General features: G+C 42.6%; 1 protein-coding gene across 1 annotated transcript; it reads right to left on the bottom strand.

Moving 5' to 3' along the window:
- Positions 1–3,404: 3,404 nt before the first annotated feature.
- LOC307123426 (carboxypeptidase O-like) lies at positions 3,405–23,275 on the bottom strand (the record flags this gene model as incomplete). Its single annotated transcript, XM_079811958.1, has 9 exons — positions 20,129–23,275; positions 15,538–15,639; positions 13,974–14,078; positions 13,404–13,520; positions 13,221–13,314; positions 12,823–12,843; positions 12,029–12,231; positions 11,838–11,922; positions 3,405–3,682 (listed from the first exon to the last, which is right to left on the bottom strand). Exons 1-9 carry the CDS (start codon positions 20,558–20,560, stop codon positions 3,405–3,407), a joined length of 1,437 nt encoding a protein of 478 aa, XP_079668084.1. The 5' UTR covers positions 20,561–23,275.
- Positions 23,276–23,750: the final 475 nt, after the last annotated feature.

Raw genomic sequence — 23,750 nt, 5'->3', positions numbered from 1 at the left:
ATACTATGATACAATGTCAACACATGTGTTTCCATACCTCAGCGCACCCTGCTCGCGCAGACATCACACGTCATCAGCGTGCTCCGGTGTAGTGACAAATTGGGCCCCCACCCCCGAATTTGTGTCTTTAGGACCCCAAGCAATCCCACTGCTTCAAATTGCTCTTAATAGGTACTCTCTTTAGTGCATAATTACAATTCCTACTAAATCATGTAATGATAAATGCTGTTTCAACTACGTTATAATGACCATTTATGTCTGTATTAGTTAGCTTATGTACACAAAAAATCAGGTCTCCAAATGAAAATTTCACATCTAAATTTTTCAGTTGGCCAAATTGAATTTCTGTGAATTTATGCAATTTAATTCACAGAAATTCAATTTGGCCAACTAAAAAATGTAGATGTGATCAGTCACTAGAACATTTTCAATTGGATTTTCATTTTCAATTTTTACAGTCTACTAGCATAGCACACAGATAAGCGATTAGCTTGATAGCTTAGTTTATACACACATTTGCACTTACCCTACATATATATTCTCAATCATCTTTAATGTAATTGTGTTAAATCAAGTGTTAAATTTCCAAATAGTTCAGTTATAAATAAAACAAATGAATGATGTTCAATTATTCACTTAATAGACTATTATTATTAATTAATTTAACTATCAGTTAATCAAGTGTTAATTAATTAATATCATTTGTATATACTTAGGATAATCCTTAACTGACAGTTTGGTGAGACCCGATTTCGAGGGAGGACATGATTTGTCATGACACCGTAAGGCTCTGCAGCAGTAAGGCTAAACAGCAGCCTCCTGTTCCTCCTGCATCAAAACAACGAGCTTATGCTGCTTTCACGCCATGTTGTAACAGTAAGTGTCAACACTATCAACGCTGAAATGAGTCTGCAGCAGTCATGTAGGTCAGGTTAGTGCGCTTTAAGTTGTTCACGTTCATTGTTGTAATGTTATGTGGTTTAAGACATGAGGTAAATTAACGCCATCTCTCGTGACACTGTGCAGAATCTGCTGTGTATGTTAATGTGTTTTGAAGGAGGCATAGCTCTGAAGGGAGGGTGGGATCTTATCCTGTCAAAGCTAACTTGCTATTGCCAGCCTATAGACGGTATGCGCGTGGCGTCACTGCCGGTCGGAGTGACTGCGGTTTCGCCCATTGAGTGGCAGCATTGGTTTTCAGTGTGAATGGCAGAAATCTGAGAAGAAAATCCGAGGTATATTTTTACAGACTGCCGAAGGCTGCAGAAAAGAGAAGGGAGTGGATGGCTGCAATTCGCAGAAACAATGTGACTCCAGGCAGCGAAATGTGGGTTTAAGTTATCATTGTGTGTCAATATGTTGAATTTTGGGGTGAAATCGTATATTGTATTGTTACATATTGTATTGACATCAGTCAGATATTTACCATCTCATATTCTGCCTAATTTGAAGTTTTTAAATATACATTGACAAAAACTTTTAGGGCTGAACGAAAGGATGACATACACCGATCTGGCATAATATTATGACCAGATATTGTGTCCTAATATTGTGTTGGTCCCCCTTTTGCTGTCAAAACAGCCCTGACCCGTAGAGGCATGGACTCCACTAGACCCCTGAAGGTGTGCTGTGGTATCTGGCACCAAGATGTTAGCAGCAGATCCTTTAAGTCCTGTACGTTTCGAGGTGGGGCCTCCATGGATCGGACTTGTTTGTTCAGCACATCCCACAGATGCTCGATTGGATTGAGATCTGGAGAATTTGGAGGCCAAGTCAACACCTCAAACTAGTTGTTGTGCTCCTTAAACCATTCCTGAACCATTTTTGCTTCGTGGCAGGGCACATTATCTGCTGAAAGAGCCACAGCCACCAGGGAATACCGTTTCCATGAAAGGGTGTACATGGTCTGCAACAATGCGTAGGTAGTTGGTACGTGTCAAAGTAACATCCAAATGGATGGCAGGACCCAAGGTTTCCCAGCAGAACATTGGCCAAAGCATCACTGCCTGCGCCGGCTTGCCTTCTTCCCATAATGCATCCTGGTGCCATGTGTTCCACACGTGATGTAAAAGAAAACGTGAGTCATCAGACTAGGCCACCTTCTTCCATTGCTCCGTGGTCCAGTTCTGATGCTCACATGCCCACTGCTGGCTGCATGTCAATATCCATGGATCACTGGATCTTTGGTAAGTTGTAAGGAACACTTTATGGAGTCCAAACTTTAGTTTAAACTGATAATCACTTATTTTACTCGCGTTTTCACAGTTTCCCATATTAACTCCAGCCAAGCAGCAGCGCTTTTGCCACTCAGTCCGGCAATGGGAGCGTGTTCCGGCGGGAAAGTGACGTCAATGCATACATTCTATGTTTGGAGTGGAATACTATCATACAACTTGTAGAAAATATGTATGCAGTTCATTCACATTTTAAGTGGGTCTTTTTTTTTTTGTGTGTGTGTGCAAAATTTAATTACAACTTTTTTGTGCTAATTGATAACTGGACAACACACAAAATTGAAAAATTTCATACTAAAAAATACAATACTACAAACCGCATTCTGTTTCACACAGGCACAGCTTGCAGTACACTGTACACTAATATTCCATTCCAGTCATTGCTGATGTCCTGATTGGCTTTTTGCTTGAATTCACTGGGCGAACAATGAGAAAAAAAGAAAAGAAAAAAAATGATGTTGACCCCCTGACCTTTGGTGAAATCCATTTGTTGAACTGAAGAGAGGTATACTTTGTATCTTCCATGTTGATCTCTCTGGGAATTGTTAATATCACAAACAGGGCATACCTCTGTTCTCTTTATCATCCAGTCAGTCAGTGATAAATAGAGGTTCAGTGTGTGTATAAACTGGCCTCAGTGTGCACGGTCACAGGCTTGACACGAGGGAGATCTTATCCCTCATTTCTCTGATGTTTAACTTCTGTGCAGTTGTGGAAGGAATGTCTGATCTGATCTTTCCCAGAAGCACTGATCTGTGTCCCTTTTTCTTTAGTTATACCTTTATTGTTTTATCTTATCTGAGGTTGCTGATGTCGACAGCAGTTTATACAAGCTTGCAGTGTTAAGTGATTTCTGTGTATATACTGCCATCATCTGGCCAAATGGAGCTTTGCGCTCAATATTAAAAAACACAAAATCACGAAAAACTAATAATTTCTCAGTAATATAATATTGTACATTTCTGTTTATTAATTATTGTATTCATTCAATATATAAAAGTGTTTGAATGTCACATTTAAAAATATCTGAATTGTTTTGCCTGACAGTGAAATATCAAACCAAGTTGTTTTTCGTTGCACAGTTCTTGTTTAAGCATAAAAGGAAACCCGTCACGCACAGCTTTGAGAAATAAAATTGCAAGATGCAACAAAAAATAACACAAAATCCATTTAGAAATTGATCTCAAGCACTAGTGTACTAAACGACAATAAGGCCATCAGTGTTGTCCACAATGTGGCTGTGACAGTAATCGCAGCACTTTTGACATTTTTATCATGGACGTAGTTTATGATGGACATTGCACCCTGGTAAGCTTCTTGACATGCGGGCTGGATTTGATCCTCGGGTAGAATGAAGCCATGCTGCCCTTCGTCTCTTAACTCAAAGGTGAAGGAGTATGGGATCCCTATGAGTCTGGCAAAATCACGCGAAGAGCCAGAATTTGCATCTGTGGAGAAAATTGAAGCATTGTCACAAGTGATTTGCTTGCAAATACAATTGCTTTGCAATTGTTTATGTTTCACTGGGCTATGCAACAGGCCAATACAGATCATTTCTTTCAGAATTGTATAATGTTGTGATACCAATAAGTGTTTGATATTTAAATTCAATGCAATGTTGTCTAAAAAAATCTTAATATATAACACTAAAAACTAAAGTTAAATGTTTTAAATGCAAGTGAATTTAAACACCACAGTATCATAATGTAGGTGTCATAACAGTATAAGAATGGATATTCTGCCATTGCTCTGCATTTCACCAGCATCATGTCGACAGATGAGGCAATTAAAAGTACACAGTTATGATAGTTTGATTATAAAGTATATTTGAGAGTAGGGACTATATAGATCTGGATCTTTAAGTACAGCAGGGCTCTTTCGGCATCATCCTGAACATTGTATAAGCATTCGTTTTGTGTCATGGAACATGAAGAGATGCTCTCGGGAGCGTGTGTAAACGTCACATGATCGGTTAAAAAACGTTTAATTTTCCATCGGTCTTAGTACACGATGTAAATACAGAAGAGTCAAGTTTTAAATAGGAAAAATATTGAAACTCTTTGGTAATTTTTTTGAGCGAGATGCTAACGGTCTAATCAGATTCAATGATCTATGCTAAGCTATGCTAAAAGTGCTCCCGCCAGACACAGAGATAAGCTGATTGGGTTCGAAAACGTTAAAACTCAACTGTTTAACTCTAGGGGAGTTGGAAAATGAACCTATTTTCAAAAATAGTGGCGTGTTCCTTTAAGAACCACTTTTCCTGGTTCAGAGCTGGTGCTTTGGGTGTCGAAAGACAAAGAACCGATTTGAAACTAGACTCTGGCTCCGAACCAGCACTCAAACTGCCTTGGTGGAAAAGGGGTAATAGACGACTAAGAAAGTCTCGTTTTTTTATGTTTCATTATAAGATGTTTACATATTGGCAATAAGAAAATTTAAGTGAGTGTTTGATGATGCAATCTAAATGTAAAAATAGACTAAATGATCATGCACAATTAAATATCCTAAATAGAGTGATTCTTTTAAATGAAAAAATATATCAAATATCGGCCTATAACAATATATTTTAAATCTCTACTTGATATTGGCGCAAGCGATGCACGATATATCGGCCACCATATCAGTATCAGCCGATATATATTTTCATTTTTAATGTTATCGTTAATAGCCCAATATATATAAAAGCAGATAAATAATGGATTATTTCCTTCAGCTGAGACACTTCAGATGCGCACTGTTCGCCATGATGGTTTTGAATTGCTTGAAATATAATTTGGAATTACAACCCCAAATCAGAAAAAGTTGGGACAGTATGGAAAACGCAAATAATAAAAAAAAGAAGTGATTTCTAAATTTACTTTGACTTGTATTTCATTGCAGACAATATGAACTCAAAATATTTCATGTTTTGTCTGGTCAACTTCATGTCATTTGTAAATATGCATCCTTTCCTGTCATTCAGACCTGCAACACATTTCTAAAATGTATTATATGTGGCCCGCCACGGATCATTTACAAATCATGCAGTTTCACGATGTCACCGCAAGGTGGCAGTACTAGATTTTACGCCAGGGAAACAGCGCCCAAAGCGTAACACGCAAGCTCTGACTCTGAACAAATGTGTTTACCTGCTGAGTGTCTCGATCACATGACCATTAAACAGCCCGTGAGAATTGTTCGAGTTCGGCACAGAGGTCTCCGGTACGAGCTGCGAATCTCTCTGTGATTTGATTTAATTTCCATTTAAACAGGGCTGACTTAATCAACAACACTAACGTGCAAATCAGCTGAGCCGATTCAAAATACTTTTCAAACAACAATTCGCATTTCGAATGTATCATAGATTTACTGTGGTAACACTACCTGTAACCATGGTAATTTCTCAGAAATGTAGGTTAATATCTCATTTTATTTAATTTGTAATGGAGACATGTATTAAATGAGTAATAAAGGCCAAATTGCAGACAATTTTTTGTCATAAACGTGCAGTTTTGTGCATTTGAATTTATATGTAGACCAAATACCATTCTAGATATATATATTTTTTTTTTTGCCATGTGTGCACTGCAAAAAAATGCTGTAATTTAGTATTTTTGTCTTGTTTCTAGTCTAAATATATAAAAAAATTCTTAAATCAAGATGTTACGAGATAAGTTAAATGACATTAGATATTTTTTCTTGTTTTCTGGAAAATAAAATAAAATTGAAGTGAGTTTTTGTTTAAAACAAGCAAATATATCTGCCAATGGGGTAAGAAAAATAATGTTTCTGTTTGGAATCTTTAAGGAAGATTTTGGAAGATTATTTTTCTAATCCATTGGCAGATAATTTAGTTTGTTTCAAGCAAAAACTCAATTCATTTAGATTTTTTCCCCCAGGAATCACGAAAAAATATGTAATTTTCCTTAGTAAAAGCATCTTGATTTAAGAATTTTTAGATATTTGGACTGGAAAAAAGACAGAAATACCAAGTCACAAAAGCATGTTTTGTAGTGTGGTTTTACCTGGGGTGATCTAAATAGAGCACTTATTAAATTTAAATAAGAATAGAGTTCTAACTCTGTAATAATATTACAATTTCACCCATTAAAACTTTTTGGTTGATGAAAGTTTTAAAGATATTGTTAAATATCTATACATTTCCTGTGTCCTATCTCAAGCTACTCTACTGTCAGCTCAAGCTTTTGTCAAATCTGTCATGTTTCAAAGAAACAAAACAGGTCATATGTATATATATATATATATATATATATATATATATATATATATATATATATATATATATATATATATATATATATATAAATAAAAAATAGGCTAGAAAAGGGACCGCCCCCCGGGTATGTCCACAATATCGAATCCGGCCCCCTTTAAAAAAAGTTTGGACACCCCTGGCATAGAGCATGGAATGTACATAGGCTTGATTTTGGCGGACGAGATCTGCTACGCTGCTGAGCAAATACATAATGTTCAGCTTAGTCAAGATAACAACAAGGAAAGGCTGCTGCAGAATGATTAAACACCCCTTAGCAGATCTCTACAGGTGGCGCGGGGGAGGAGGTGTGAGTTCTCATATTGTGCGGCATGCTGATAGCGGCTACGATACGGTATAAATAAAGCCACGTAAATGGGGAAGTACCTCTGATTGGTTGGTGCCGTAGAACTGAAAGAACCATTCGAAGATTAGATTCCCTTTCAAGGGAACTCGCGCTGCGTCAAAACGCTTAGAGAACGCTTCTGCGTGATTGCGTCTTGAAGCACTTGTGGAATCAGTCCAATGGACAGACGGAACGTCATAGACGGGTGACGTCATAGACCGGAAACTATAAAGCACCCGTGAACACAGACAGAACTAGCTTCTTCGCCTTCAAGAAGCGCTCTGTGTGAATCTTGTCTGTAAAAACTGGTGTTTTTTGTCTGTCTTTAAAAAAAAAAAAAAAAAGTTAGGCAGGAGTTTTCCACCTTTGTTCTTGTAAAAGAAAAACATAAAAGTAAAACAAACGTGACAGCAATTCACTGGATGTGTTCATCCCTGCCCTCATTTCATTACGGGTGGGGATGCATATTCTATGTGTGTTGACTGTTCGTTAAGCCGCCGGGCGCTCGAGGGCGCTTCGGCTCGCGTTCCCCGCGGCTCAGGTCCCTTCTGCCGAGGCAGAGCGGCGGCTTCAGTCGTGGGGATCGCAAATAGGTCCGGCAGAGGGGTTAGAGACGGGCATCGCCCTTTCTCTGCCTTCACCTGCCGGATCCAGTGTTTCATCTCAGGGTTGGAAGCACGCTTGCGGTTCCTTCCGCCCTGGGTGAAGCACAGAGACAGTGCATAAGCATATGTATGTGCGTCAGCTTTCATAAAAAAGGAGTGGGCGGACATTCATTGATAAATTTCTCAAATGTGTAAGAAAAGCACGTAGTGAAAAAGAGAAAATAACGACTCGGATCTCATATTTGCCGAGGCAGCGTGTAGACTGCTAAGAATGTAACGGATTTGCAGAGCTCGTGTTTCCGAGGCAACACGTAGATTACAGTCTGCAATATAGTAGCGTTTGATCTTGCGTTTTGCCGAGGCAACGCATAGATCAGGGTCTGCTAAAAAAAAAAAAAAAAAAAAAAACATATATAATGGACAGAGCTCGTGTTTGCCGAGGCAACACGTAGATTACATTCTGAAATGTAAGAGAAATCAATGGATCTCGTGTTTGCCGAGGCAACACGTAGATCATGTTGCCACAATGCATTTATAAATGGGGGAAAGAAGGAAGAGAAAAAGAAAAAGAGAAGCCTTTTTCTCTGTTCCTATGTTTGACTCCTCTTTGCATTTTTTATGCCAATAATATTCAGCCAAAAGAGTGAACATCTGAGTGGTTTTGAATGCATTTCATTTTGACAAATTAAATCATATTTCTTTGTGGCTTGAGAATTCTTTATATATGGAACATATATATACATATTTCTAAAAATCCATGGTTATGGTAAGAGCATGCGCTGAGTGCTTCATGCCCTTTCTAATTCCAAAATGTGGAAGCAGAGTGAAGTTCTCTTCAGGCAAGGCGGTATTGAAAGACCGTTATTGTCATAAAGAGGGCTTTGTCAAAGTAAAACTCCTGATGCCATCAATGTCAGGTTTCTGAGGGAAACCCTCCGTAGGAAGGCGGTGTTCACCACATTATACGCTGCCCATCTCCCTTCGGGGCCCTCAAGGGGACCATTCTGCCAACCTCGCCATTTCATGTGTTTCGGGGCGCAGTGGTCTCTGGCGAACGCATATCTCAGGGTCCACCCGGAAACGTAGTGGTCCTGGGATGTGCGCACCCTCCGAGGAGGGTCCTAGAGCAGTCAGGCCAGTTGTTCCCTGCGCCTTCGTGCTTCAGGGCACTGCGCGTGCTTGTGGTACACCAGAGGCCAGTCTTGAGAGACTGGTATCTCTAATATTTCTGACGATATAAATATCATGTCTCTGAGGGTCTCTTCCGTAGGAAGGCGGTGTCCACCTCATTATACGGTGCCCGTCTCCCTTCGGTGCCCTCAGGGGGACCATTCTGCCAACCCTGCCACCTCGTGTGTTTCAGGGAGCAGTGGTCCCTAACGAGCACATGTCTCAGGTTCCACCCGGAAAACGTAGTGGTCCTGGGATGTGCGCCCCCTCTGAGGAGGGTCCTAGAGCAGTCAGGCCAGTTGTTCCCTGCGCCTTCGTGCTTCAGGGCACTGCGCTTGCTGCTTGTGGCCACGGGCCAGTCTCGAGAGACTGGTATCTCTAATATTTCTGACGAGCTCATATCTCAGGTTCCACCCGGAAAACGTAGTGGCCCTGGGGTGTGCGCCCCCTCCGAGGAGGGTCCTAGAGCAGTCAGGCCAGTTGTTTCCTGCGCCTTCGTGCTTCAGGGCACTGTGTTTGCTGTTCGCGGTATGTCAGAGGTCAGTCTTGAGGGACTGGCACCATGGCAGAATCTGTTAGGTTTCATGGCAGCTGCGTCCGACGGGGATACCTTTTTGGCCTGCTGAGCATGAGACCGTGACAGTGGTGGCTCATAACCAAGGGGTTTCCCTGAGGGGATACCTGCTCCGCATGATGGAAGTCACGCGGCGATGCTTTCGTGCTTTAGTTGTGTGGAAAGATCCTTGGTTTATGCCCTAAAGGCTGGTATTGGGGACTCATGTTCGTCGCGTTACGCTAACGACAGAGTTTCCTTTGCGGGCTGGGGGTAGAAATCATGAGTGGTCACTCTCTAGAGCAATATAACACTGCATCTCATGTTTTGCCGAGGCAGCGTGTAGATGCAGTCTGAAAAAAGAAAGAAAAAGAAGGAAGCACATCTCAGGTTCCACCCAGAAACGTAGTGGTCCTGGGATGTGCGCCCCCTCCGAGGAGGGTCTTAGAGCAGTCAGGCCAGTTGTTCCCTGCGCCTTCGTGCTTCAGGACACTGCGCTTGCTGCTTGTGGTACACCAGAGGCCAGTCTTGAGAGACTGGTATCTATAATATTTCTGACAATTTCAATATCATGTCTCTGAGGATCCCCTCCATAGGAAGGCGGTCTCTACTTCATTATACGGTGCCCGTCTCCCTTCGGTGCCCTCAGGGGGACCATTCTGTCAACCCTGCCACCTCGTGTGTTTCGGGGCGCAGTGGTCCCTAACGAGCACATATCTCAGGTTCCACCCGGAAACGTAGTGGCCCTGGGATGTGCGCCCCCTCCGAGGAGGGTCCTAGAGCGGTCAGGCCAGTTGTTCCCTGCGCCTTCGTGCTTCAGGGCACTGCGCTTGCTGCTTGTGGTACACCAGAGGCCAGTCTCGAGAGACTGGTATCTCTAATATTTCCGACGATATCAATATCATGTCTGGGGGGGACCATTCTGCTAACCCCGCCACCTCGTGTGTTTCGGGGCGCAGTGGTCCCTAACAAGCTTATCTCAGGTTCCACCCGGAAACGTAGTGGCCCTGGGGTGTGCGCCCCCTCCGAGGAGGGTCCTAGAGCAGTCAGGCCAGTTGTTCCCTGCGCCTTCGTGCTTCAGGGCACTGCGCTTGCTGTTCGCAGTATGTCAGAGGTCAGTCTTGAGGGACTGGCACCATGGCAGAATCTGTTAGGTTTCATGGCAGTTGCGTCCAACGGGGATACCTTTTTGGCCTGCTGAGCATGAGACCATGACAGTGGTGGCTCATAACCAAGGGGTTTCCCTGAGGGGATACCTGCACAGCATGATTGAAGTCACGCGGCGATGCCTTCGTGCTCTAGTTATGTGGAAAGATCCTTGGTTAACGTCCTAAAGGCCGGTATTGGAGACTCATGTTCGTCGCGTTACGCTAACGACAGAGTCTTCCTTTGCGGGCTGGGGGAGCGATCATGAGTGATCCTGCTGAGGCACTGGCTGAGGCCCGGGTAAATATAGACTCCACACCGAGGTGGCGGAGCTCTTGTGGTTATCCAGCTCCTCCGGGACTGGACACCATGATACGGGAATGGCCGAGGCCACCCTGTACACCTTTACCCGATTGCTCTGCTTCTGGGAGTTCTGGAGAGAATTCGCCGAGACGTGGCTCGTCTGCTGTTAATAGCTCCGTACTGGCGGGCCCGAGTAGGGCCCAGACCTAGTTTCTCTTCTGGATGGCTCTCCGCTGGAGATTCCGTTCAGTAGGGAATTTAACTCTTAAGTGAGAGGTTTGATCATCACCCCTGCCAGGAGGGTGAAACTGGGCCTGGCCTCCGAGGGGGCCCAGCCCATAAGTTCAGGTCTCTCAGCCGAGGCTGCCGAGACCATATATCACTCCAGAGCTCAGTCCACTAGGAAACTGTATTCTAGCCACATTGAAGGTGTATGTGGCAGCCTTAGCTGCTTTCCACGCTCCTTTTGGGTGAGGTTTCTTTGAGGAGACACCCGCTAGTTACTTGTTTCCTTCGTGGCTTTTTGAGGCATAGATCTGCAGTCAAGGGTTTGCGCCCGGCATAGGGAAAGTTCTCTTCATCCTAGGCCAGGCTATGTTGCTGGGGAAAAAATTCTACTAGCATTGTAATACCTATAGTACTGCTGGCCTTTGTCCTCCTCGGCGTCAGACCAAGGGAAACTAATCTGCTTTGACCACTCCTGGGGTGCAGGTGCTATCGTAGTAGTGTGCACTTTTGATTTCACACATACGGTCACATGCTCTTATGGCGGCGTTGGTATTGCGTTCTCTAAGCGTTTTGACGCAGCGCGAGTTCCCTTGAAAGGGAACGTCTCAGGTTACGTATGTAACCATGGTTCCCTGAGAGGGAACGAGACGCTGCGTCACCCTGCCATATTCCCTGTGTGCCCGTGAGCGACTTCTTTCAGGCTTTTTCAGAAGCTAGTTCTGTCTGTGTTCACGGGTGCTTTATAGTTTCCGGTCTATGACGTCACCCGTCTATGACGTTCCGTCTGTCCATTGGACTGATTCCACAAGTGCTTCAAGACGCAATCACGCAGAAGCGTTCTCTAAGCGTTTTGACGCAGCGTCTCGTTCCCTCTCAGGGAACCATGGTTACATACGTAACCTGAGACGGTTTCATGACTGAACTTTATATTTCTTCTAGGCCGCTGGAATGACTGTCTTCATGTTGTACGATTGTAAATCATTTTAAACATACTCACACAGCACATCAGGGGGAGTGCCCACTTTGTAGCTCTTCCCATGAACTGCTTTGATGGCTTTAGCCGCAGCGAGACCTACTTCCATCTGCAAACACATTGACAGAAGTGCACATTTAATTCGAAACAGTGTATGGTACGCTTGAAGGCTCCCAATTCTAACTTATCCCAAAATAATTTACACTTCTTCTTACCAGTTCATCGTAATTGGGTGCTGAGATGTTGGGGTGTCCGTAGGGGACGAGGATCAGCTGACCAAACGAGTGGATGGTGAGATAACAGAGCATTTGGTTTTGATGCGCTACCAAAAAGTCAGTGACGGCTTTGGCCTCAGACTCAGACAGAGCAGTCGGGCCATTATAGTTCACTAAACAGCAGTTCCTGGAGATCCCGACCACTATATGAACAAAGACAGATGGACTAGATCATGATCTGATGCTTTTGACAGTACTGTACATCAGTGTAGGTGTAAAAGTATACACTGTATATATTGTTAGCAGCATTGGTTGCCTGTTTTGCTCTTGAAAACTGCAGTATCATGAATCAGAGCTACTTTGCAGCAAATGAGAATGAGGGGTTATCCTTGTAACTTTGTATTTGTTTACTCTTTCAACATTAGGTTTATCTCTGCCACCTTAAAAACCTGTGGGACCCCCGTAACCCCAGAGTATGGAGCCTCAACTCGGCTTGGCTTTAGAGTTATGCCCGGTCAAAGATGGGACTTTGACCGGGTGTATCTGCGAAACCAAGCCCCGGCCACACACCCCCACCATACCACCGCTCTCTACCCGCCTCAGAGAACCAAACCTCCGGCTACATCCTTCTGGGGACCTACGGAGGACCCACACCCGTTCACCAGCCGAACCCGGGGGTCCCACTCTTAAGCCTGGGCATTAATGTCCCAGCCCACCCCGGGCCTCCAGAGAGCCACGCAACTGGGTGTTCAAGGCAGTCACTCGAGCCCACCAGAGGTCGTTCTGGGCGGGTCAGAGAAGCTGGATGAGTCCCCCTGGAGGAGAGGGAACCAGGGTGTTCAAGGCAGTCATCCAAGACCACCAGAGCCCGCTCTGGGCGGGACAGAGAAGCTAGATGAGTCCCTCTGGAGGAGAGGGAACCAGGGTGTTCAAGGCAGTTACCCAAGCCAACAAGAGAGCACTCTGGACGGTCAGAGAAGTTGGAGAGGGAACTCCTCCAGCTTCTCTGACCCGCCCAGAACGACCTCTGGTGGGCTTGGTTGACTGCCTTCAGCTTCAGTTCAACTTTTCTCATTTACATGTTATTTTTCTAAGAAAACTAAAACTTCAATAAAAATTAATAAAAAGACCCTATAAAATGACTAAATCTCAAAAATACAAAATATATATTGAAAAGGAAAATGTTACTTACTCCCCCAGTTAGCGTAAAAGTTGCTGTTGATATCAGTGCCGAAGCAAGTGCAGTTTCCAGTGCCTGGTGATCTGGACTTCCTCCATAGTCGAGTCTTTAAAACACATCATGTTTGATATTCACAGATATTTTACCTTCATCAAATGTATGTCATATAGATGTACTCAAATGGATGAAACTCACTGTGTTGTCTTTCCATGAATAAATATACCCGTCCATGTTCAGCACTGGGGTGATATAAAAGTCCAGATTTCTTAATAACGTGTTCACCTTCGAGTCTGTTTTGTAGGAGCCCAGGATCTTTTTCAGCATAAAAAAAGTTAAATACAATTTTATTTTTCAGATTAAATATAAATATAAAGCTTTATAGGTGGACTTATTTTGGATAATTTTTCCTAAACAAAATACTGTCATTCACTTTTCTCTGTTTATTGTGCACATGCATTAGCTGATTGTGTAATTTTAGCATATGGAATATTTTATGTATGATGTATACTTTGCAAATTCTTTCTCTAGTGTCATTATTATGGTATCCAAACACCAATAGGAACTTTAGTATCAATATTTCTGAGCTTTGCATCTATTTGCTATCCATTTTTTAAAGAATAAATTGTCAGAGTCAACTCAACAGTGGCATTGCATTCACAGACATTCAGTACATTATGGCCTGGCATGTGACATAATGGATGTGATATTTCTGGGAATAACACTTCAGGTGTTCTTCATAATAAGTTCCCTGTAGTAAAGTCTCACCTCTTTAACAAAATGCTGGCAGAAAGCTGGAGTGATCCATTCTCTGGCATGAATCCCACAGTCCATCCAAACGGCTTTCTTTGGTGTTGTGCTGTTGAAGCCGATCTGCATATCAGATGCGAACAAATGAACAAGTACTATGATAATGCCATGGCATTTTTTTAGTACCTTGTAATATTAGCATTTTTTTTTTCAGTCCTGTTCCACATGTACATACAATAACTGGGCAATAACTATAGGTAACTAACTCTGAACCTACTCCTAAACCTAACATTAAACCATGTAGTTACCTCATATTATAGTACTTCCTTGGGTGTGTACACTGTAAGTACTGTAAAATAAAGTGCAACCATTATCGTGGCATCTTGGTGGGGTCAAATGTAATCTGAATGGAGTTGTGTGGTTTTATCTAAGCTTTAAAGGGATAGTTCATCCAACAATGAAAATTCTCATTATTAACTCACCCTCATTTACATTTACATTTACGCATTTGGCAGACGCTTTTATCCAAAGCGACTTACAGTGCACTAATTACAGGGACAATCCCCCTGGAGCAACGTGGAGTAAAGTGCCTTGCTCAAGGACACACTGGTGGTGACCGCTGGGATTGAACCAGCAACCTTTTGCTTACCAGTTAAGTGGTTTAACCCACTGGACCACCATCTACACCAACCCTCATATCGTTCCAAACCCGTAAGACCTACACAAATTAAGATATTTTTGATGAAATCAGCAAACTCTCTGACCCCGCCATAGACCCCCCCACCCCATTACCATTTTCAAGGACCAGAAAGATAGTAAAGACATTGTTAAAATAGTCCATGTGACTCAAGTGGTTCAATGCCAGTCTCCTACGCAGTTTACGTTGTAAAAACAGTGCAGCGCTTCTGATTTCTATGTCAGAACTGTTTGTTTTTTTGCGCACAAAAAGTATTCTCGTCGCTTCATAACATTAAGGTTGAACCAATGGAGTCACACGGACATATTTGAACAATCTCCTTACTTTCTCTGCCTTATATTAATTAAATTGCTCAGAGAGCTCTCAGATTTCATCAAAAATATCTTAACTTGAGTTCAGAAGATGAACGAAGGTCTTACGGTTTTGGAACGACATGAGGGTGAGGAATTAATGACAGAATTTTCATTTTTTGGCGAAATGGCCCTTTAATTAATACAATGATTAGGGTTTTTGAAATTAGGGATGTTCACTTTGGCTGTGTCTGAAATCACACTACTCTTTTGAGTAGGTACTTATTTGAATTAGTACTTACTTTGCGACACTGAAAAAGTATGTTTTATATAGTATGAATGAAATCCGGACATACTACATTCGCCATGCTGTCATTATCATGTGACCTATAGTGTTCATCGTATGCACATTTCAGAATCTTGCCAGAAGTGGTCGGTCATCTGGGCACATTTGCCTACTCTTTTTACTCTTTTAGGACATACTACTGTTTTTCGCCTACTACTGTATATAGTGGGGAAGTATGAGATTTCAGACACAGCTTTTGTCTTGTATTTGTTGATAACAAATAGAGTATTGAACTATTCAGTTACGCACCTTCAGTAATGTAATGTTCCTCTTCTCATAAGTTTGTCCATACATCATGCTGGACACAACGTCTGGGTTTTCCCTTTCGATCTGATTCATCCAGGCTGAAATCTGTGTGGAGAGATTTATCAGATCAATAATGTATCAATCAATCAATGTGGATCAACAGCAGCAAGTACAGGATAATCTCACCTCATCCATGGTGTGGTACTTTGAGTAGTCATAAGATTTATGTTCAACTCCACCAGCCAATCTGTAATTAATTAAAATACTTTACCAACTCGGAAATGCAGGGAACGGATTAAAACTAGGAAATGCAGTGTGCATCAGATGTAATGCTTAAAGCTACACTGTGTAACTTTTTTAGTCTATTCTTAGCTAAAAACACTTACTTCTTTCAAAAATATATGTGCTCATTAATGTATATTTACTTCTTTCAAGTAATAAAGTATTCTCGTAAGTTTATAATATGCCATTGAAAATACATAAGGTAATGGGATCTAACGGTGGTCGCCATGTTGCCCCTCCATCTTGAAAGTACATTAGCCAAAGAGGGACATACCCGTAAATTCAAGCTTCGCCTTTGGCGTTTTAACACTCGATGGCACTGTACAAAATTCCCTGCCTCGCGCATGTGCGCGTCAACTTGTTCAGACTTGTCTGGTGCATGCGCAGAGAGCTTTCATCTCAGCAGCTCCAGTAACAGAGTTATACGGAGTTTTCCTGGCTTGTTTATTCCTCAAAAGTCTGTTTTTCCTTGTGTGGTATTTCTGTGCGCTAATAACTCCGTAAGTAATAATAGTTATTGTCATTGTAGATGTGTTTCAGAGTGTGTCATCGCGTAATTCAGTTGATGTCACCTCAGAAGTAATTTTGTGTCAACATACAATAGCGTAATGCTCACCTATTTGAATAATCATTCAGTTATTTTGTTATCAACAATGTTTATTCGTTTATAGAAAATATTTTCTTGTAATGTATGTTGATGGAAATATGCATCAGGTCTGATCGGCATATTAACAATTGTTATACAGAGCGCACTGCAGTGCTAACGTTAAAGCGGCGCACACACTTTTGTAATCACCGCTTGTTAGCAGCAGCAGCGGCAGCTCCGCTCCTTTTAATGCAGATGCATTTAGCGCCTATATATGGTACAATAAGCTCTGGTTTACGGTTACATTATACAAATGTAACTTATAAGTATAGTTATACAGTTCTTAACTGTGTATGTATATTTACCATCCTTATTTGTTCTCTCACAGAAACCACATTTATGTACATATCCACGCAAACCTGTTCATGCCTTGCAATTGGATGACTGAATAAACATTACTATCATCAAAGTTCACTCTGGATTAGCTGCAGTTCTTTCTAGCCGAATAATTAGGCCAGTTGAGTTCCAACAATCCCACTGCGCACAGAATATCCCACAGGCACCGTGTCCAATGTGGACGAGGTCGAACTGGAAGCCATGTTAATCTTGGACTAAATCGGCCACCGTAGGAGTTGAAACGAAATCGGAATTGAGAGGAACAAAAATAAAATTCACTGGATGGTCATATACCTTTTCACCACTAGATGGGGGAAAATATCACAGTGTAGCTTTAAAAACTGAATCTGCATCCAAATCTTTATTTATTCAAAGGGCATCCCATGTTCCAATGTCAGTTATCCTATTTAATAAAGCAGTGTATTTAGGTTAGAATGATCTCAACTTTTCAAACAAAACTTAATTCAGCCTAAAACCTTACCTGTCCTGGGCCACTAGAGCCAAGACCACCAAAACAGACATTCTTGAGCCCTGCATGGTTCTGTTTGCTATCCAAGCTTGTTGAACCTGACAGTGTGAACCAGGTACAGACTGACAGTGACTTATAAAGCTATCCCCATTTGATTGAGACAGTCCCAGACAACACCTCAACCGAGAGAGTAACGCACAGATAACTGTGTTAATATTTAAACCCAAGACTTGTATCCCCACCCAAAGGTTCAGCATCAAACTTACCATAAATCTGCTCTAATACTGAGCATTGTGACAATAAATACAAAAAATATCCTTTACTGTGCAATCAACTCATATATTTTATGCTGCTTGGATATTTTGGAAGTTTTGTTTTGTGTGACGAGTTCAAACTGTGAACTATAACCACAAGCCATCAGCTCACAATCATGAGTAATAATATCGGAGCGATTTAACATCATCAGCATATAAATCCAGCAATCACTTATCAGCAATAATGAGTATTTCCCTTGGGCCGGGCATCATTATTATGACAACACCATTTTATTATTTTCATTTTATTGTGATATTTCATTTTATATGACATCCTATGACAGAAGCAGTTCAATGGTCAAAAGTCATGAGTGTTGTCAATGTCACTTTTATTTCTATGGCACAACTAAACAAACACAACACCAGTTGACCAGTGTGCTTTACATCAATGTACATAATCACATAATACAACACAATACATTATTGGCTAGTTGCTTGTTCAAAAATATATGTTTTTAGCCTAGATTTAAAAAGAGATGTGGACGGTGCAGATCTAATACTTAAAGGTAACGCATTCCACAATCTGGGAGCAGCCACTGAAAATTCACGGTCACCCCTACTTTTCAGCTTTGATTTCGGTATACGTAACAATCTCTGATTTGACAACCGGAGAGACAGTTTGACAACTGGACGATGTTCTGTCAGTAAATCCGCAAGGTACGTAGGGGCCAAACCATTTAAAGATTTAAAAACCAAAAGAAGAATTTTAAAATCAACACGGTATCGTACAGGTAACCAGTGCAGAGAGCGTAGCACTGGAGTAATATGGTCCTGTTTTTTTGTAGGGGAGATTGGGGTAAAGTGAGAATTTTTTTACATTTGCTCCTCTCTAAGCGAGCTAAAATGATATATCAGTAAAATTGACACATTTCCCATTAATTCAGGATGTTTCCTAGCAATGCAAATTATCAGTATGTTTTCAGGAGGAAGGTCAGTAAAAAAATTATTGTTTTTAAAAAAGTTGTCTTGTAGGGGTCAGAACACAGGACCCTTAAAGCCAGTTAGTGTCTGGGGGTCAGAGCAAAGGACAATCAGAACCAGCTAGAACAGCCTGGGACTCAGAACACAGGACTAGACCCACCATGATTAGAACATCAGCCTACTGTCAGACTCTACAACTAGACCTACTCTACATTCCTACATTCATCAGGGAAAGTTGAGGAGTTGCTCTCTCTGTGTGGTTCCTCCAGGCCTTTTAGGTTGAGGCAGCTTCTTCACCACATCACTTTTAGGAACATGTGCCAGGAACATTGTCTTCCTGGTGTATTGCCTTGGCATGATGGCTTTTCTACAATGTTTATGACATTCAAAATAAAACATATGTTATGTAATATTACATTAAAATATGTTTAGGACTAAGCTTGATGTCTTGTGCCTCATGTCTCACTTTAACCCACAGCATTTGTCTCACTTTACCCCACGGCCACATTTTTAGAAAAAACGATCTCTCTTAGCAATTCAGGCTTCTTCAGATAGCATCATCACATGGTTTTATATGTTGGTAGTTTATCAACATGTATGATATAAGTTTTTCTACCTGAATCAATTTGCTTTGGCATAACAGTTGATTAAGTTGATAGCAAGAAAATTTACTTTTACATACAAAAACAATATTTTTGGGGAAAAACATGCTTACCACAACACCATGAGGTCCTCTCCTTCATGGCCAAGGGGAAATTGGAGGGGCTTGAAAACATAATGGTCATATGACCACAAATGTGTTCTGTGGACTAGATACAGGGGGTGTCTCACATTACCCTATTCTCCCCTACTGTAGAGTTAAGTGGTTCTAACTTTCCAACGTGATTTCCAACGTGTGCTCTCAAAGCATGACTTTATTACAGTCCCAGGTTTACCACTTCCCCAGCCTAACCACAAGGGGGCAACGTCACATCATATCCTATAAAATCCTTTAACACTACATCCCTCTTTCTAAGATCAGTTGTACTGATACATAACTCATTGTCTTTTTCTCAAATATTCCTGTAGAACTATAAATCAAACTACATCTTAAGAACACTAAGCATATGAACATCTGAACTAAGAAGGTGAGGTAGACTGCCCAATCCTTCTACTGAGTGTGGGGGTTTATTTTGCCCCGTAGAAAATCACTCAGTCTCACCAGGGTTACCTGCTATTTAGTCACAAAGTCACTATTTAGTGTGCTGGACTGTACCCGTTGGCGAGTGGTGTGGCTCTGTAAGCCATGAGTGCCAGATACGGGTCTTTTTCCTTCTGGAGGAGGCCTTTAACTGTCCGCACGGCTCGCTCTGCCTCACCATTGCTCTGAGCGTATCTGGGGCTGGACGTTGTGTGTGTGAACCCCCATTGTGTTGCGAACTGAGTGAAGCATTCAGACGAGAACTGGCGTCCATTATCTGTCATGACCTCGGACGGTATGCCATGCCTGGCGAAGATAGACTTGCAATGTTCCACTATTGCTAATGAGGTTGTTGATGTGAGTTTAGCTACCTCAATGAAACGGGAAAAGTAGTCTACCACCAATAGATACTGGTTATCGTTTCACTGAAACAAGTCAGCACCCACCTTTGCCTGTGGTCTATCAGGGAATTCTGTAGGCAGCAGTGGCTCTTTGGGGTTGATTCTTTCTTTTGCACACATGTCGCAGCCATCAACCACTTTCTGAAGCTGTGTACACAGTCCCGGCCACCAGACAGGTTGTTTGGCTCTTTCCCGACACTTTGCTATACCTTGGTGTCCTGCGTGCAGTTTCTGAAGGATGTCAGTCTGTAGCAGCTTGGGAATAACTAACCTACATCCTTTCAGTAATAAGCCGTTCTCCACTGATAGCTCTTCCTTGACATGTGCGTACGGTAGGTAAGCTCTGTATATTGTGGATCTGTTTGGCCAGCCCTCAGTACAGTACCTTTTCACTTGGCTCAGTATTTCATCACGTAGTTGGTGTTCCCTTATTTCTCGTAGCCTCTTTTCTGTAGCTGGGAGGGTTGACATGTTCATGTTTACATACAGGTTGACTTCCTCTTCTTGCTCTGGCTGCCCTCCATCTCACAACGGCGCCCTTGATAGCACGTCTGCCATGGCCACTTTCTTGCCGGCCACATGGGAGATGGAAAAGCTGAAAGCCATCAGTCTCATTCTGAGTCTCTGAATATGTGGCAATATGTGGTCCATTTCAACGTGGAACGTGATGCCCACCAGGAAGTCTGAGAAGCGCTTGCATGCCCATGTGATTGCCAAAGCGTCTTTCTCAATCTGTGCGTACCTTTTCTCGGTGTCCATGAGTGCTCTGGAGCTATACGTGACTGGCTTGAGATGGCCATCCTCCTGTCTCTGGAGCAGCACAGCTCCAATTCCAAATGATGACGCATCAGCTGAGACGGCCGTCTCCGCTTTTGCGTTGTAGAGCGCCAGCCCTGGTGGCGTGCTTAGCTCCTCTTTGATGCTGTTGAATGCTTTTTGTTGATCATATCCCCACTGAAACACATTTTGCTTGTCTTTTCTGCCAGATGAGGTAAGTACTTTCCCAGGTGATTCACCATTCCGAGGAATCGTCTCACTCCGCTCGCATCCTCAGGCTCCTCCATGTCTGTCACTTTGTTAGGATCTGCTCTCACGCCGGCTGCATCTATGATCTGTCCGAGAAATTTGACATGGCCTTTTGAGAATTCACATTTCTCACCTCTCAGCGTGACGCCTGCCTCCTGCAGCCTCCCCAGCACCGCAAGCAGTCGTGTGTTGTGCTGGGCCTGTGTGTCTCCGTACACGAGCACATCGTCCATTTGGCACAGGACGCCGTCAAGTCCCTCCAGTATCTGAGACATTCTCTTCTGATAGTGCAGAGGATATGCCGAAGCAGAGACGGTTAAAGCAAAACCTCCCAAAGGGAGTGAGGAATGTTGTGAGGAGAGCGGACTCCTTTGGCAAGGGGAATTTGCCAAAACCCTGAGTTTGCATCAATTTTCTGTCCTATTGTGTGGTCAACTGACAGGAGCATGTGTCTCTCCCTCTTGACTGACTCGTTCAATTTGGTCAGATCCACGCAGATGTGCACCTCATCTTTGCCTGGCTTTGGTACAGTGACCATTCCGGCGCACCAGTCTGTGGGTTGTTCAACCCTTGAAATCACCCCCATCTCTTCCATGCGCTTGAGACTTTTTTTACTTCAGACATGAGAGGCAGTGGGATTCGTCGTTGGGGTTGATATTGAGAATGGTTTGGCATCTGTTTTAAGCTCTATCTTGTATTCACCCACCATCTTGCCTAGCCCTTTGAACAGTGTGGGGAACTGCTCCTTGACTCTCTCGACTGAAACCAGTGCCACTGTGTCTACTCTAGCCACTAGCCCTAATGCCTGGATATCTGGACGTCCCAGTAGGCTAAACTTCAGACCCGGGACTACATAAACTTCCTGTGTGGTGCTTTTACTGTCCGTTCTTGTGGTAGCTGTGAACTTCCCTTTCACCGTGACGGGCGTCAGACCTGGACCCTGCAGCACTTTCTTTGCTCTTTCTAGCTCTGGAAACTGCCCTTTCTGAAATACATCTTCAGATAGCACTGTCACATCTGCTCCTGTATCGATTTTGAATACAGCTGTGTGCTCATTCACTTTAAGCTTGATTAGCCAGGGTTCACCATCTGAACTGACTGTGCCTAGGAAAGCTATTCCCTCCTCATCTGACTCTGCTGTGTTAACTTCGTTGAGAGCCCCTGACCTGCACACTTTTGCATAGTGACCCTTTCTCTGACACTGGTTACATGCTACTTCTCTAGCTGGGCACTGGTTTTTGCTGTGTGCTGGCGTTCTACCACACCACATGCATCGTGTCTGGTTACCTGGCTGTGTCTGATAACGGCTTTTATCATTTGTTCTTGCCTGAATTTTCTGCTGTCTTCCTTTGCCTTTGTCAAACTTGTGTTTTGTTTGAATGCTGTCCACGTCTGTGGCCTCTGCCTTAAAGTTACTCTTCAACAGGTCCTGTTGTTTTTTCACACTTTCGCTCTCTCCAGCGTTAGCTCCGAGTCCAGCTGCAGTTGCTCCGACAGCTTTATATCGCGCAAGCCTACAACAAGTCTGGCAGCTGTCCATGGCCGCAGTGCTCTGACAAGCAGTGGAGTGCAGTGATAAAACTGTCCAGAGTCTCTCCTTGTTCCTGCTGTCTCTCGTTGAATTTGGCACGCTCAAAAATAATATTTCTTCTCACCACGAAATGTCCCTCTAGCTTCTCTTTGACAGTGTTGTACACGCTTGCCTCCTCCTCCTTCATACGAAGTGAAGTCACGATATCTTCCGCCTCGTCCCCCATAGTATAGATTAAAGTGTTCACCTGGTTTTCATCCGGCTGTAGCTCTAGACCCAATGCAATCCGGAATCTCTCAAACCTTCTAATCCACTTGGGCCACTCTTCTGGCTTTGCGAAGTCAAACTTGGGTGGTAGGGGGATCTGGAATCGCTGCATTTTCTTTCCTTCTTGTCTGCCGCAAATGTTAACTACGAGTCACGTTAGCTTTGCAAGCTAGCTAAACTTCAGACTTGCTGACTAAAATTTACCAGTTCTCTCCAGTTAAATCGGCAAAACCACATCTCATGTTCACCCGACTTGAGTAACTGAAGTTGTTTTCTGACACCATGCAGAGTTAAGTGGTTCTAACTTAACAAATAAACACGGGGAGATATTTCCAACGTGTGCTCTCAAAGCATGACTTTATTACAGTGCCAGGTTTACCACTTCCCCAGCCTAACCACAAGGGGGCAACGTCACATCATGTCCTATAAAATCCTTTAACAGTACACCTACAAGCGACATATATTTGATGCTAATTGATGTAAATCATTATGTTTGATTTATTGTGACTACACCTATAGCATTCCACACTTTTTAAACATTAAAAACACTTTTTAATGTTTTTATTTTGTGCTACACTTCTTCTAAGAAGAATTTCTTTATAATTTTTTTTTAAAAGTATCATACAAGCAGAGTCTTCAAGGCAGAAGTTTAGTTATCATTTAGTGATTGTCAAACACTTCACTTAATAAATGTTTATTAAAATGCCACTTAAATAAGCAACATACACTCTCAGTGTATGAAAAAAGGCACAAAAAGGTAAAAAATGTACAGTGGGGGTACAATTTTGCCCTCTGATCTTTCCCAGAAACACTGATCTGTGTCCCTTTTTCTTTAGTTATACC

Source organism: Gobio gobio, assembly GCF_949357685.1.
Source record: "Gobio gobio genome assembly, chromosome: 3".
Classification (NCBI taxonomy): domain Eukaryota; kingdom Metazoa; phylum Chordata; class Actinopteri; order Cypriniformes; family Gobionidae; genus Gobio; species Gobio gobio.
This window is presented reverse-complemented; position numbering and strand designations above follow the sequence as displayed.